The sequence below is a fragment of the Ictidomys tridecemlineatus genome, chromosome 3, assembly GCF_052094955.1.
Source record: "Ictidomys tridecemlineatus isolate mIctTri1 chromosome 3, mIctTri1.hap1, whole genome shotgun sequence".
Lineage (NCBI taxonomy): Eukaryota > Metazoa > Chordata > Mammalia > Rodentia > Sciuridae > Ictidomys > Ictidomys tridecemlineatus.
The window spans coordinates 80,116,339-80,132,202 of record NC_135479.1 but is presented as its reverse complement, the minus strand read 5'-3'; the positions used below and the strand labels follow the sequence as shown (position 1 = coordinate 80,132,202).

The following is a 15,864-nucleotide window of genomic DNA, read 5'->3' as shown; positions in this document are numbered from 1 at the left end:
GAAAAATTTAGAAAAAAATTCAATATCGGGGCTCATTTTTATAGAGAATTGAAATCTAGCAATTGCTTTGGTAAATGCATTGATTCTTTAGGACAGAGAAAAAGTGATGAAAAGATTCTGGTCTTAAGGAGTACTGTTTAATATTAAGCAAGTATTTGAAAAGCAAAATCATGTTTTCACATTGGCTGCCTCCTGACCATAGCCCGGGATCCTCTGCTGCCTGCAGTGATGTCCCCAAGGAGATGGCAGAAAAGTGCTATTTCTGCTGGGATACCTGCTCAGTAGTGATGACCGATGAATTCCAGGGTGATTATTGTATTTTTGTTTTGTTTTTTGGGGGAAACTGGTGCAGGAGAAGAAATTAGAACGACATTGTCGTTCTGCTACGACTTGCAATGCCCTTTACATCACCCTTTTTGGCAAAATGATGGCACGGTAAGTGGTGGCCGTGTCCCAGTCTGTGTGTTTTGTGTTTGCTGCAGAGCATTTCCTCACTCTGTGAACTGATGGCTGCTCCTTAAACAATTTCCTGGGCCAGATTTCTGCTTATTCTAATGGTGACACTAACCCTCTGTGACACAATGTGGCTGACTGCTGAAGATTGAGTAGCCTGTGAATTATGGGAACTCGATGATAAATTTATCTAATTTTTATCACCCTAACCCTTTCCCCACTGGGTTGCAAAAAGAAGGCCCTCTTCACCCTCATTTAGAGCCACCCATCAGTGCTCTGTGCCACCTGCAGAGGCCCCTAGCTTTGGGAAAGTGGTGCAGACGTCTGAGATATAAGAATTGTTTCAGGTTTCTTGGAATATCAGTATGCAGGCAGAAATTTTTATTGTCTTGATTCTCAAATCCTGATAAACATGTTGTCATACAGTAGTTTTTCTGTTCTAGTGTCTGCTTGTAGTAACCATTAGAACATTTTACTACTTTTGTTTCTTCTTCAGGATAGCCTCTACATTATCTGTCCTCGGCCAGAGATTTTTTTAAAAAATAACTTTTTTGGCATTCATCACAATATATCATAATTCTAGCACAACTCTTATTTTCAAACACTGAATCTAGTACTCTTGTCTCTTAATTCCACATTCTCATCTTAAGCACTAAATTTGAATGAAAAAAAAATCTTCTGAAGCTTTAAATCATGCATGACATTTCCACCGTCCCTCCCACGGTTCAAGTGCAGCTGGAAATCTGCTTCCATGAACATCAGCAGTACAGTGAGTGCAGTTCAGAGTATAAGTCTTCTCACACAGATCTCATGGTATTTATTAGAATATACTTCAACAGGAACTAGGGATCATGTTTTTCTTTCCTTCATACATCTTCATTTTTGAAAAAAAAATTATTGGTATTTTAAAACAAATGCCTCTCTTCACTGATTTTCCTTAGTTTATTAGCCTGATGTTTTAAAAATTCTGGATCTACATAAATTTCATTTGCATGGCTAACTTACTAACAGTACTTTTATTTCCTTCCCTGCATCTTGTATGTAGGTAGTTTATGAACAATAAGAACTATGTCTTATTCAGTTTTATGTTGCACAGCGCATAGAAATTTCTTGAAATGTAGGGAGTCTCAGCCTATGTCTACTGGACTGAATTAAGTGGTATGCTAAAATAAACTTGATGATTCTAGTAGCTTCATAAAATTAGCATTTTCCTGTATTGTATTTTATTCAGTTCCTGTTATCAGTTATAGTACAAAAAAAAAATAGAGATACCATTGTCTTCACCCTAGATTTTTCACAGATGTTGGCTGTCTATAAGGAATCAAATCTCTTCTCCATTCCAACAGTGCTGGGAGAGCAGGTGGTGTAGATAAGATCCTTCATGAGTGTCTCCAGTGCCAGGACACTGTTTCGTTGTACAGGCTGGTTCTGCGCTCCATCAAGGAGTCCATGACAGACGACACGGACAAAGAGCTAATGAGACAGGTAAAGTGTGGTCAGCTTGGAAAAAGAAGGCTAGTTGGTCTTGTTTATAATCGAATTGAAGTAGATAATTCTTTTCTGATTTGTACTTACATATGTTTTAAGCATATACATAGGAATGTTGGCAGCCATGCAGGCTTGCTGAAAATTTGTATTTCCCTGATTATCTTTGGGGTTTCTCATCTTTTCACATTTATTTATTATCCTTCTTTCTTCTTATATGAATTTCCAGTTCCTTTACTTTACCAATGTTTTAGTTGGTTTTTTTGTTATTTTGTTTTTTTTGTTTGTTTGTTTGATTTTTTGGTCATTCTCTTATTGGTCTGTAGGAGTTCTAAATAAATGCCTTTTTCCTATTAGTGTCTTTTGTCTTTCAACTTTAGGATGTTAATTCATTGAAAGTTTTATTTTGATAAAATCAAATTTACCAACAATTTCCATTATGGTTTATTTAGGCTTTTTGTATCTTTTTTAAAAAAAAAATGCTTTGCTGTTATTAAAGCATGTGTGTGTGTGTAATTTCCTTGAAAAGGTTTTATAGTTCTTGTATAAATCCTTATCTCATGTGGATTTATTTTTGTTTATTGTGTGAGTTATTTTTTAATCTTTTGTCATAGGCATGGCTAACTAGTACATCTTTTCTGCTGATTTGGAATACTCCCTGACAAAAATCAAGCTCATGTATGAATGTCAATCTGTTTCTAGGCTCTTCTGGGCCATATTTGCCTATTCTTTGCCATTACAACACTGTATTAATTATTAGAACTTTAAGCTTTGTTACTTGGTTGGGTAAATCCCCTTTTGTTATTCTTCTTTACAATGGTCTTAGCTAATTTGCTATTATATATTTTTAGAATTGACTCCATGGAAACTCATTTTGGGATGTTAACTAGAATGGCATGGAATGTAGAGAATATGATTATAAAAGTCTTCCCTTGGATGGAAAGATGACTCTCCATTATTTAGTCATCTGCTTTAATCCTTTCAATGTTTTATCTTCCTCCGCCTAAAGAACCTACAAATCTATTAAGTTTTTGTTTATAAATACTTTATAATTAAATAGTATTTTACTGTTGGTTAATACATTCAATTTTGATTTTTTGGAAATTTATTTTATATCTAACCACCTTGCTGAGCTCTTATAATTCAAAACTGGATCCATTTTTTTTGTGTGTGTGAATTTCCCAGCCTGGTGGCTCCTGGGGTTTTGACTTTTCATTTTACCAATGAGCTTCCTTGTATTCTTTCCATGTCTCATGTTTTCCTCTTGTACCCTTTCACACAGAGAGTAGGTCCTAGAATTGATAGGCATTCTAGTTCCCATTCCTTGTCACACCCCAGGGTGGTGTGACCCCCAAGCTCTAAGTCACTGGGACTGCTTCTATCTCCCCTTCCTCCAGGGCAGCATCTCAGCACCTGTCCCTCTGATTTGGTTTCCTATTATATATTGTGTGATGTTCATAGGCATTTGTAGGAGCAGGGTTATTTTTCCTGCTGTCCAATTGGAATTCTGTCATTAGAATAATAATGTCATTAAAATAATATCATTAAAATAATAATCTATTTCATGCACTTCCAATTTTCACTTTTTTTTCTATATATGTGTGATCTTTGGATGCCAGATTTTATACATCTTTATATACATATACTACCTTGTCCTTAATTAATGCCTTTTGGGCAGCATATTTTATCGTAAGAACTCTGCTTCTTGATTTATTAAATCATTTGTAAGTATGGATGAAATATTAATAAGCTTACAGGAATTAGAGAAAATGTAATGACTGTTAGTTACTTTGTGATTATTGTTTGTTTTTCTATCTAGATTCTCTGCCTTGTCAATGTTAGTCACAATGGCGTGAGTGAATCAGAATTGATGGAACTCTATCCTGAGATGTCCTGGGCTGTCTTGACCTCCCTTATTCACAGTTTACACAAAATGTGTTTGTTGACATATGGTTGTGGCTTGCTCAGGTTTCAACATCTCCAAGTAAGTGTTATTTCAAACATCTTTTAATAGGATTTTTTTTACTCATAAATGTCAATATGTCGCTCTATTTTATATTATACTGGTTAGTTTGATGTTTCAGTTATAAAATAAAATTATTTTTTGCAATGACTTTAGGTTAAAAATTATCCACTATTATGAGGCAACTCTTATTTTGAAGAGTCATATCTCAAGATGCATTCATTTCTAGAGATTCCCTGTATAATATTGTCCATAAAGTTGATGACACTGTATTATACACTTAAAAATTTATTAAGAGTCTAGATCTCATGTTAAGTGTTTTTAACCATGATAAAAATAAAAATTTTTAAACTCGAAAGAAAGAAAACGAGTCACAAAAGACCAAAAATCAACACAAAACAAAAAGGAGGTTTCTTTCTGGAAATGAAAAAAGGTTTTTTTTTTCAATTTTATATTTTATTGAGTTGCTAGTATGGTTATGTGTCATGAGCTGGGGCTCGGAGTCAGACTCCCTTCCTAACCCAGCTCTTCAAGGCTTAGTGGCTGTATGACTCTGAGCAAGTCCTAAGCCCTTGGGAGACTTCCACTTTATCATAGGGTTATAAGGAGAAGTTAGATGGTCCGTGATCCTTGAGAGGTGGTAGATTTGATGTCTAGCACATCATAGTAAATCTTAAGGAACTATGGATTCATATTCTAATCAATATGCAATGCCACGCTTGATTTGTATATGTGTGCAAATGCAAATGAAGTCTTTCTTCTGAGTGTACTATATTTATAGATGTGAAATGTTTGTAATTTCAGAGCCTTCTCCTTTATTATGTAACCCTTGAATATAATTTAACTCTTTTTAGTGACTTTTCACTTCACTTTTTTGGGATTTTTAATATGTTAACTAAAAGTTTGAACTAAATTGTTTGGAGTTCTTAAGTAGTTGTATAGGAATTTTTACTCTAAATGTGTCACATAAATATATCCTGAATTTAAAAATATTCTAATGCCATTTCTATTATACAATGATAAAAGTATATTCCTTTTACAAATTAATTATTAGATATATAGTTACTTAACTTAAAATGCAGCATTTTCTGCCTAGGCCTGGGAAACAGTGAGACTGGAGTACATGGACGGTCCTGCTACCATTTCTTCATATAGGCAAAAGCTAATTAGCTTTTTCACCTCACAGCTAAGGTATTATGAATGTCCATATTGTTTTTTTGTAACTTTGGCAACACATTCTTTCTTTGTGTCCTTATTTCTCTTCAAGTATAAAAATGTAGTTATTACAAAAAGAATAAAAGATGATCTTGTAAGATCTTTTAATATCATGCTAAAGGTTTCAACTTAAGTAAAAAGTATGTATCTCTCTGTGTATATTCAGGTCTATTGAAGGTTTTTAAAAATAGTTCAGTTTTAGGAAAATACCTTTAGAATAAAGGGTTTTATAGACTCGGGGGTTTGACTCCTCTTAATGCCTTTCAATGAGTTTTATCTCCTTCCCCCTAGAGGTCCAAGGAAGAATTTGGTGGATGGTCCTGAATACCTCATGTTTGTTTGCATAATTATGTTGGTGAAGTTTCTGAATTTGACCAGTCTCAGGATTAGGCCATACTTAGAGATAGATGTTTAATGTATTTTTCTTCCTTGAACATTTGCCCGAAGTCTTTTTAAAGCACTCTCCTTGTGAAAGCTGTTGTCCAGCGTTGTCTCCTCTCTCCCGACAGCCAGGACAGAGTGACCTGGAGGATTGCAGATGAGCTCCCTTGGCTTTTGCAGCAGCAGGGAAGTAAACAGAAGCTGCATGGTTGCCTCCTCAACCTCTTCGTATCTCAGAACCTTTACAAAAGGTGAGAAGCTTCTAGAACATCTCTCCCAGAAGGATAGATTTAAACAGTCCTTCCATTTAACAAAGAAAAAAAAGGCATTTTTAATTTAAAAATCAGTCTGTGGAGGCCACACTGAGCCACAGTGCTTGCCTGGCATGCACAAGGCTCTGGGTTCCATCCCTAGCACCACAAATCAGTCAATAAAAATCAGTCCAGTTTCAGTGGTACCTGAAAAACAAATAGCATGGGAGAAAACTTGAGACAGTTTGCAGAGTGCTGTGAGATCTGCTTTCTTTGGGAGGGAAACACTTTAGTATGGCTGCTTTGGAAAATCAGATCTGGAAGGATCATGGGACAATTTTGTATCTTATTCTTAATATTATTTACATCACCCAGAGAAGTCATTCAAGATGTGTCCTTCTCAGGCCCTTCAGGTATCTCAAACCAGACCTGGCCCCAACTCACATCTAACTTGTGTCGAATTTATTCATAAGTGTATCCTGCTTGTTTCTTTTGATATGTTTGAGTTGGTCAGTGGCATAACTACCTTTTTATGAGCCAGAGTTCTGACTTATAAGCCTCACAAAGGTTTTTCTACTTCACTTAGAAATGTAGAATGTTTTCATAAAATAGCATAATTTGTTTTGCTCCTGAGTGAGCTCTCTTAAATTGCTTTGTTGATCTGCATGCCCACTTCTCATAGTTCCCTTGAAATCAGATTCGTTCCTTAGCTCTCCAGCTCTCCCATTTTTCTGAATATCTGAAAATGAATAAGACTATATTTATTACTCAGTAGCTTTACAAAAATACAAAGTGGATACTCTGTGGCAGTTTGCTTAATGGTTTTGTTAGTTTCTTCTGTTCCAATTTTCACCATTTAAAATAATTTTTGGAGTGAATTCAGTTGACTGCATAACATAAAATGTCTAAAAGAAATCCAAATAAATTTCCCTTGGTGAGTAACCATGATGAATTCATGATGACAGCCAACACCATAGAGTGCCAGTCATGTCCTTAGGGCAACAGCCAGGGCAGGTAGTGAGAGAATGGGACTTGAGAGGTCAGCCAGCCTGCTCAAGAGCACACACCTGTCGACAGATCTGACCTCACTACACTGTGCTTGTGAATTGTCAGAAGTGTGGCATGAATTCTGGTATTTTCCCTCTAGAGGGGACTTTTAAGGTTGCTTTTTCATTAAATCCCTGTTATTTGTTGGAACAGAGGACACTTTGCTGAGTTGCTGAGTTACTGGCAGTATGTTGGCAAAGACAAGAGCGCAATGGCAACAGAATACTTTGACTCGTTGAAGCAATACGAGAAAAACTGCGAAGGAGAGGAGAACATGATTTGCCTAGCAGATCTCTATGAAACCCTGGGGCGATTTCTCAAGGATCTTGGCCTTCTCAGTCAGGTAACCTCCCCAGGAAGGCAGACGTGGGCAGTTTTCATGTTCACTCTGTCCTTCCGAGGAGGTGAAGCAGTTTTCCCTGTGGTGCTGAGCTCTTTAACCATGAATCAGGTGACAGCTCTGTCTGGCAGCCTTTCTCTCTTCAACATGAGCCTCTCACCTTTCTCCCCAGGCTGTGGTGCCTTTGCAGAGGTCTCTGGAAATTCGAGAGACAGCTTTAGATCCGGATCACCCAAGAGTAGCCCAGTCCCTCCACCAACTGGCAAGTGTGTACGTGCAATGGAAGAAGTTTGGCAATGCAGAGCAACTGTATAAACAGGCTTTGGAAATCTCAGAAAATGCTTATGGTGCAGATCATCCTCACACTGCTCGTGAACTGGAGGCACTTGCAACTTTGTACCAGAAGCAAAACAAGTAAGATGTAGTTCTCTGATGTCATAAAGAGAACTACAGTGTTTTAATGTACTTACGTGGTCCGCTTTGCTGTGTACATTTCCTTACCCTGTGTGCGTCATGTCAAATAATATTTCTTGGTCTGGAACATCATGGGGTAGATAGAGAAGCTTAGAACTACAGGTTCATCTCTAATTGAAGATGTATGAAAGATAAAGCATGGGCTTTGGAGTATGATCTTGGGTTCAAATCCTGGATTTACGCTCTTTGAGTGCATTGCTAACTCAGGGGCAGAAACTGTTGACCACAGCCCAAGTCCAGTTTTGTGAATAAGGTTTATTGGAATTGGAATGCAGCCACATTTTTCATTTACATATCATCTCTGTGTTTTTCATTCCTCAGTGGCAGAATTCCTTAGTTGCAACAGAGACCAGGGACTCACAAAGCCTAAAACACCATCAAACCCTTTATAGAAAAAGTTTGCAATCCCTGGTATGATAAAGAGGTTTCAGGGCTTAGGGTAGAGCTCAGTGGTAAAGTGCTTGCCTAGGCTATGTGAGGACCATCATTCCATCCCCAGCACTGGGAAAACAAAACAAAGATTTTTAAAAGCTTTCCGGCAGGTGCAGTGGCACAAGCTTGTTATTTCAGCAACTCCAAAGGGTAAGGCAGGAGGATGGCAAGTTCAAGGCTAGCCTCAGCAGCTTATTAGCAAGACCCTGTCTCAAAATTTAAATAATTAATAAAAAGGGCTGGAATGTAGTTCAGTGGTAGGGCATCCCAGGGTGCAATTCCCAGAACAACAACAAAAAAAAAACTGTCATATCAATTAGGCACCCAGAGTGACATTGCTTCCTCTATCAGAAATTACTTAGGTTCCTCCATCCTATGTGAGACATATTGGAAGTTTTTCTTTTCACTTCTACAAGTAATATTCACCCAAATCTACGTGAATTTTATTAATATTTAACCAAAAATTAGCCTGTGCAGAAGAAAGGTGTTATTTTGGCCTTTTATTTAGTTAAGTTGCCCTTTGGACATTCAGAATGAGTTAAATCAGTTAAAAACAACAAAATATCAACTACTCTGAGAATTAGATTTATATTGCTTTTTAGACCTAATGAAAGTTTCATTAAAGATTTTGAACTGCATATGACTATCACTAGAATGTTATTATATTTAATCTCCCAAAAAAGTCTCATGCTATCTAAGGAGTGCTTTCATTTCACTGAAATAGAATACGTGGAGTACACATCTTTGGACTTACCATACTTTTTTCTTTTTTAAGATATGAACAAGCTGAACATTTTAGGAAAAAATCCTTTAAGATTCGTCAGAAAGCTACAAGGAGAAAAGGCAACTTGGTAATGAGAGATTTCTTTACATTGAATTTTGAACCAAAGGAAAAGATCTCTGAATATCATAAATGCATAAATCTCACATTTTTTAAGAGTTTTAGATTTTAATGGGATTTCCAGAAAAGCTCTTAACATTTTTTTATTTATATTTAAATATTATAGCTTAGTAGAATTTTAAAGTGGAAGCTTCAAATGAAGGCTAGACTTTGATTCTTTTGCATGATAGATTAAACAGATTTAATCAGTATCTTATGTTAGATTCAGATGCAAAGGAATTCTTCTCCTAGAGCACACACAAAAAAATTTATTTTTTGAGTTGCTAATAAAATCAAAATACGGTGTGTTTGTTGTAAAATGCTATGTGTCTTTTTAAGAACTTGATATTCGAGTGTTTAACAGTGGGGTTGGTAAATATCTGCAGGTTATCTCTGTTTTCCGATCTTTTCTGGAGCATTTTAAGATAATCTTTCCCCAAATATCTCATAATAATTTTCACAAAATAGTTTTTAATGAATTTGAGACCGTGATGCCCTGTGGAAATACATGTATTCTTAATAACCACTAGACTACTTCTGTGTGCTATTTAAAATAATTGCCAGATAGATTAAAGAGAAAAGGAGGAGAAAGGACTTTTTAGGACCCCAGTGTGTGGTTTCAGAATCAAAGATGGCACTTAGTGATCGTGTCTTAATTTTTTATGTTTGTCCCAGTATGGATTTGCCCTTCTACGCAGACGGGCCCTGCAGTTAGAAGAGCTTACCTTAGGTAAGGACACGCCTGATAATGCCCGGACCCTCAATGAACTGGGTGTTCTCTACTATCTTCAAAATAACCTGGAGTAAGTACCATGGTATTAATATTTAAAATATTTTGTCTCTTTGATTCAAAGCTGTTTTGACTGTCAAGTCCAAAGCTAGGCAAAATTGATAAAACCTTGACAGATTTCATTTATGATATTAGGTTATGAACATATACACACTTAAAACTGAATTTTCTTTAACTATGTCACATTGCTTCCAAACTAAAGATTCTGTAGCTTCCCTAGTGCATTTTATATATGTATGAAAAGTGAGTTTGTATAATATTTGTCATTAGAACTTACAGAATAAACTTGGAACTAATGAAGAACAAATCAAAGAAGGTAGATAGCTGCTAGTTTTATTCATTAGTTTATTTGGACATAAAAAAGTTGAATGGCATTTATATTTATAATTTTTGAAAAAAAGTTTGTTGATTTTTTTTTACTTCTTTATATGATACAGACATCTAACAAATTTAAAACTTTGGATGCCAATAAATTGCAACAAATATTCAACCCATCTCATAGAAGTTTCTTCTATTAACAAATATTTTGGATAATCTCCAAAAAGAAAGAATGAATGCCAAAATATTTTATTTGATGTAGGTCTAATAATTGTAAAGATGTAAGAAATTGTTATGGAAATTATTTGTGAGTTTGTCTTTCAGCAGAAATGACGGGGCAATCATCCAGATATTTTATGAACTTAAACTATCAGGAAGCAAAGGACTGGAGGGGATGGGGAGTAAGAGTGGAGAGGAAGGATTTTTGAGATGAATCCTCCACCTTGACTTGGATCTAATAAAAAAAAAATGATCCAATTTTCCACCTCACTAGGGCTCAGGACTCTGACTTCCAGAGAATAAGCTGTTTAAACCACTTTGGGATTTTGTTCCTAGAACCGCTGACCAGTTTCTGAAGCGTTCCTTAGAAATGAGGGAGCGAGTTCTAGGACCAGATCACCCAGACTGTGCCCAGTCTCTGAATAATCTGGCAGCTCTGTGCAATGAAAAGAAACAGTATGAAAAAGCAGAAGAGCTTTATGAAAGAGCTTTAGATATTCGGAAACGAGCCTTGGCTCCAGATCACCCTTCTTTGGCGTATACAGTGAAGCACCTTGCAATCTTGTATAAGAAAACAGTAAGTAATCCTTGCCATTCTTACATGTTTTATAATACACCAATGAAGCCACAATTACTATCAGCAAATCATTTTGTCTTCTGGCGGATAGACTATTTTATATGAGTTTTTTAATTATAATTTTTAATCTATAGAACTGTTTTATACATTTAAAAATATTATTTCATACTTAATTAAGGTACTGATTTGATTTTGTGAAAACATATTCCAAATACAGATCCATTCATTATTCTAAATGAAGCTTAGATTACATTTCAGAAGTTCTAAAATCTCATCTCACCATTACTATCTTTGTTGTATAAAACACCATAAACAGCAAATCACCCAGCTGTCAGGATGCAGGAAATATCTTGATAGTTGACTAAATAAACATTTTGTTTCACTTTCTTGACTTTACCTACATCCATAGCCATTCTTTGCCATAGGAGCAAAGTTTGAAATTTTTATATCTGTTCTCCAAAACACCACCAGAGAAGTCTGCTTCTAATGAGTACAGGTAGAGTTATGTAAACTTTAGACTTTGTGGCACCCTGGCTGGTGCTGGTGGCACTGAATAGATGGTTAGTAATAAGGGTACACTGTTGCTGTATCTGCCCAACTTTCCAGTAGAAGGAAATAATTAGAAAAATCTGGAAGCGATTTGGTTAGAAGTGAGTTTTTATTCTGATACCATTTCTAAATAAGTTCAGTAAGAAGGTCTAGTTAGAATATTTTCTTTCACTATAAACAATGAATAATAATAAATGAGCCTAAAGGGCTTTCCAAATTGTCAATTGTTTTATATTCAGTATAACTTTACTTACATATTCTATTAGATTTTTCACTTATCTACAAACTTGACCATTAAAATCAGAGAAAAATTCTTCTGAGACTTTTTTCCTCAGGATTACTGTTTAAAACATAGTTGTATTTGAGGAGGAAGTTCTGATCAGATAGTATTATTGCCTTAATATTTTTGTTAGATGATACTTTTGTTTTTTAGGGGAAACTTGACAAAGCCGTACCTTTGTATGAGTTGGCTGTTGAAATTCGGCAGAAATCCTTTGGCCCAAAGCACCCTAGCGTAGCAACAGCCTTGGTGAACTTAGCAGTTCTTTATTGTCAAATGGTAAGTTCCTACATTTCAACTCTATGTCTTTAAGGTTTAAAATATAGATAAGCATGAACTAATGAAAATTTAAGGTCATATTTTCTACTTAATGCTTCCATTTTTAATACTTGAGAAATTATTGAAGTTGGAGTTGTAAGATGGTGCCCTTCGGAGTGTAAAACCCTGAGTGTAAAGTTGAGTATAGGCTTATTTTTTAAATTCTGGAGATTCCTACAGTTGTCTGTAGAATATTATCTTTAAGCTTATAGTATCTACCCACTAGGTAATAAAGAAACAGGTTTGCATTTATATTGTTAGGTTAAGGTCAAATGGTTACCAGACCAGGTTGAAAACCTATATATATAACTTTCTGTTATACTGCATCTCCCTTTATGATATTAATAAGTTAAATCTTTTTACTCATATCTTTTGAAGGATAAATTTCATTTTAAAGTGCTTACCAAAATAGATCAACTTAGTGTAAAAAGCATTAATAGTAATTTCAGAAACCCAGTGTGTTTATGTGTACATTACTTTTTTTTTTAATAAGAAAAAACACATTGAAGCTTTGCCATTATATGAAAGAGCATTAAAGATTTATGAAGATAGCCTGGGTCGGATGCATCCTCGAGTTGGAGAAACATTAAAAAACTTAGCTGTGCTTAGGTAAGAATCTTCTTCACGTTCCTCAGGTATACCCATTCTTTTAGAATAGTTTTGACTCATCACAGAGCACCACAAAATATTTATTGCTGAATGTTCTTTCTTGGAGACAAGAGGGGTGATTTTTTGCTGTTCTATCTCAAGAGAAACTAAAGTCATATCCAAAAATGAGAGTGTATCATAGCAAATTGGATGGTTTACTTTTGCTACTAACTGGCAATGGGGAAAAAACAAGCAAATTTGCTATCCTTGGAGCCCATTCACGGTTAAGCACACTGAGTTTTGCTTGCTCATATCTCAGGATGCATATAGGAACTTCCTTGAGCACTTTCACTGAATGCACTACAATATGATCTTAATGGTGTGAATGAGACACCGAAGCAAATAGTCCACAGAACATGAACACTGCAAAAAGAGGGGGAAGAAGCAAATGTTCACAGCTTGTTTTCTATCTCAAGGTCACTTAGAATTGTTAGGAGCTTATGTTCTCATTTTTTTTCTCTCTCAAAGCTACGAAGAAGGAGATTTTGAAAAAGCTGCTGAACTGTACAAAAGGGCCATGGAGATAAAAGAAGCAGAAACATCACTTTTGGGGGGCAAAGCTCCTTCAAGACATTCATCAAGTGGAGACACGTTCAGCTTAAAAACCACTCATTCTCCTAATGTTTTCCTTCCTCGAGGACAAAGGTGACAGCAGCAATTATAGTTATATACCTTAGGATAAAATAATTATCATTTGGAACATTAGAATTTAAAATTTTTTAAAAATGTTGGTAAGAAAATTTATTTTTACTACTCTATGATTTAACTGGTATTTGTCTGGAATTGGACTATATTTGAGTCATAATTTTATCTGTTTAAGTTGATTAAAATAATTACTTTTCCTAATGTATGTGATCCAAGGGCACAGACACATTCCCATTCTAAGACTACGTGAGGAGTGGATTGTGAGTAGATGTGTCTCTGTTCACCGAGAGCTGGTGGGGAATCAAGAACTCCAAGATTATTTTCATCTCTCAAGAGCCACCTGAGCCTTTCCAGCCATTCCTTGTTTCTCAGCAGTGGTCTGGCCTAATCCTCTACCTCAAAGAAAACGAATAAAGGGATCATGTTTATGAAATGTTTGAATTGCGTTCAAATTAATTATAGGAATTCTTGATTGCTGTGTTTTTCTTTTTTATTCTGCCTTTTACCTTGACAGGCCAATCACCTTCCTTTCTGTGTTCTCCACATTATGCATTTTTCATGACTGTGTTATATACATCTGTAGTGTCTGGAGTCCTCTGTGCAGTAATAACAGGCTAACTCTTCACTATTCTTTGATCTTGCCCCAAAGTGGACCTAGCATTCTGTCATCTTTCTTGAACAGCTGAACTTGTCTCATTTACCTCATACTCAAATTCATTTTTATACTAAAAATTAAATATTTTTATAGATTTTGTAAATATTGCCACATTCGGATTTATTTATACCACTTATGTATTTATACTCAGTAAAATCTTCATCAATGTTAACATTTGTGAGATTCTAATATGTATTAGTTGTAAAGGAAAAATGTAAAAATCATACTTCACTGTTTAAAATAAAAGTGCAATTTACTTTCCCACTCTAGTTTATATAACAGGGCTACATTTTGTATACTTAAGAAATACATTGAAAATTTGCTAATAAAAAGACTTGAATGTAATCAATATTTAGTAGTTTGGTCAACTTGAAGAACTTCAGTGACTCTACAAGGGTCTTGGTTAATGTTCTCTAAGGCCTTGCTGCTTACGCTGGGATCCTATTAAATATTTAGACTCTGCTGCCTTCTAAGTCATAATTTGCATTTCAGCTTGATTTCCAGGTAATTTATATGCACTTAAGTGTGAGAAGCATTGGTAAAACTCTGAGGCCTTAGAGTTTTATTTCATTTGAAATAAATTAGGCAGCATCTTAATAAGCATCCTTATTTCCCTTTTTGGGAGAGGTACAGAGGGAAAAGAAAATAAAATATGACTGTAACATATCATTCACCTTGCTGTGAAAGGTACAAATAATTAATTCACAAATGTCAGAAATTAATTTTAGAATTTAGCTACTGGAGCTTAAAATCTGATTTAGTAATATAAGTAATGCATTATAAGTATTATGTTACATGCCTAAAAAAATTGCTTTAGGAAATAATGAGACCAGTATTCTGGAAAAACCTTGAAAAAAAAACTTAATATTTATTTATTCTTTGTTTCTCCAAAATTTGAACTTGAAAAACATAGAAAAAATATTAAAAATGTCTATTATTATTCACAGTGACTTGATGGCAAAAATTATAATTTTGGTTGAGAATGATCACTTTATGTATTTAAAAAATAATTAAATGTAAAAACTATTTTCATCTATTTATTGTATTACTAACAAGCATATATTTTCATGAGAATGTCTAAGATAAAACACAGCTATAACAGAGATCTTGTGTGTGTGTATGTGTATTTGAGGTTCTCCAAAAGGAATATTATATTCACATTTATACTTTGACAGTAGAAAAGATAGCTTTCAAACAACTCAATCATAAAACTGAATAGGTAGTAACCAAATTTTGCTATTCATAATTCATCCATCAATGAAAATGAAATAGGAAAACAAAACAGAAAAAAACATGATCTGAGGAGTCAAAGCTTCCTTAAATATATTCTTAAAAAGTACAGACTTTTCTGTATTGGACGGGCTAAGTATCCAGGGAGTATTTATAAGAAAACCATAATACATACATTCTCTACTACATAAAAAAAATCTGAGCAGACCATATATTAATTTTCCATTAATGATGATAATAAAGAAATGAAAGAGTGATTTGTTAGAGTCTGCTAAGGCAGTATTGTTACTTCTTTTCCCTCTTTCACATTAGAATCTCTACTGTCTTCAAGTCTAACCAAATACTCTGGGTTTATTTAATGCAAAATTCTGTCATGATCAGTTCCTCATAATTGGCTGCCTACTTAACACAAGTTTTCATGGCACACAGACTGTCAAGAAAGCATTCACTCCAAGTTGCAAGAGATACCGTTTACCATATTTTTTCTGATAAAATAATCCAATAGTTTATGAAAGATATTAGAACCCTCCCCCCCAAAAAAAATTAAAATAAGTAAAATTTGGTGTAGTTAAGACATCAGCCATGATGCTGTACCAGTATAAGACCAAATAAAGGTCTTCAGATGGTGAAATCTATATACTTTATTGAATCAAACAGTAATTTATAAGTAAGACCTTACCAAATTTATGTACCAGTTTCTGAAGCAGAATTATT

The 15,864-nt window shown here is 34.8% G+C and overlaps 1 protein-coding gene across 6 annotated transcripts in view; it reads left to right on the top strand.

Annotated features, from left to right (window-relative positions):
- Nphp3 (nephrocystin 3) overlaps positions 1-15,025 on the top strand; it is a 36,598-nt gene extending 21,573 nt beyond the window's left edge. The window contains exons 15-28 of one of the 6 annotated variants that reach the window (XM_078043321.1): positions 353-435; positions 1,800-1,938; positions 3,758-3,922; positions 4,998-5,092; positions 5,626-5,748; positions 6,949-7,138; positions 7,308-7,549; positions 8,817-8,892; positions 9,597-9,724; positions 10,585-10,825; positions 11,808-11,933; positions 12,466-12,581; positions 13,089-13,265; positions 13,482-15,025. In XM_078043321.1, the coding sequence (XP_077899447.1) occupies positions 353-435; positions 1,800-1,938; positions 3,758-3,922; positions 4,998-5,092; positions 5,626-5,748; positions 6,949-7,138; positions 7,308-7,549; positions 8,817-8,892; positions 9,597-9,724; positions 10,585-10,825; positions 11,808-11,933; positions 12,466-12,581; positions 13,089-13,265; positions 13,482-13,515 (1,935 nt within the window). In that variant the 3' untranslated portion in view covers positions 13,516-15,025. The other 5 variants (XM_078043322.1, XM_078043323.1, XR_013436524.1 and 2 more) reach the window with 5 other exon arrangements.
- The last annotated feature ends 839 nt before the right edge of the window (positions 15,026-15,864 follow it).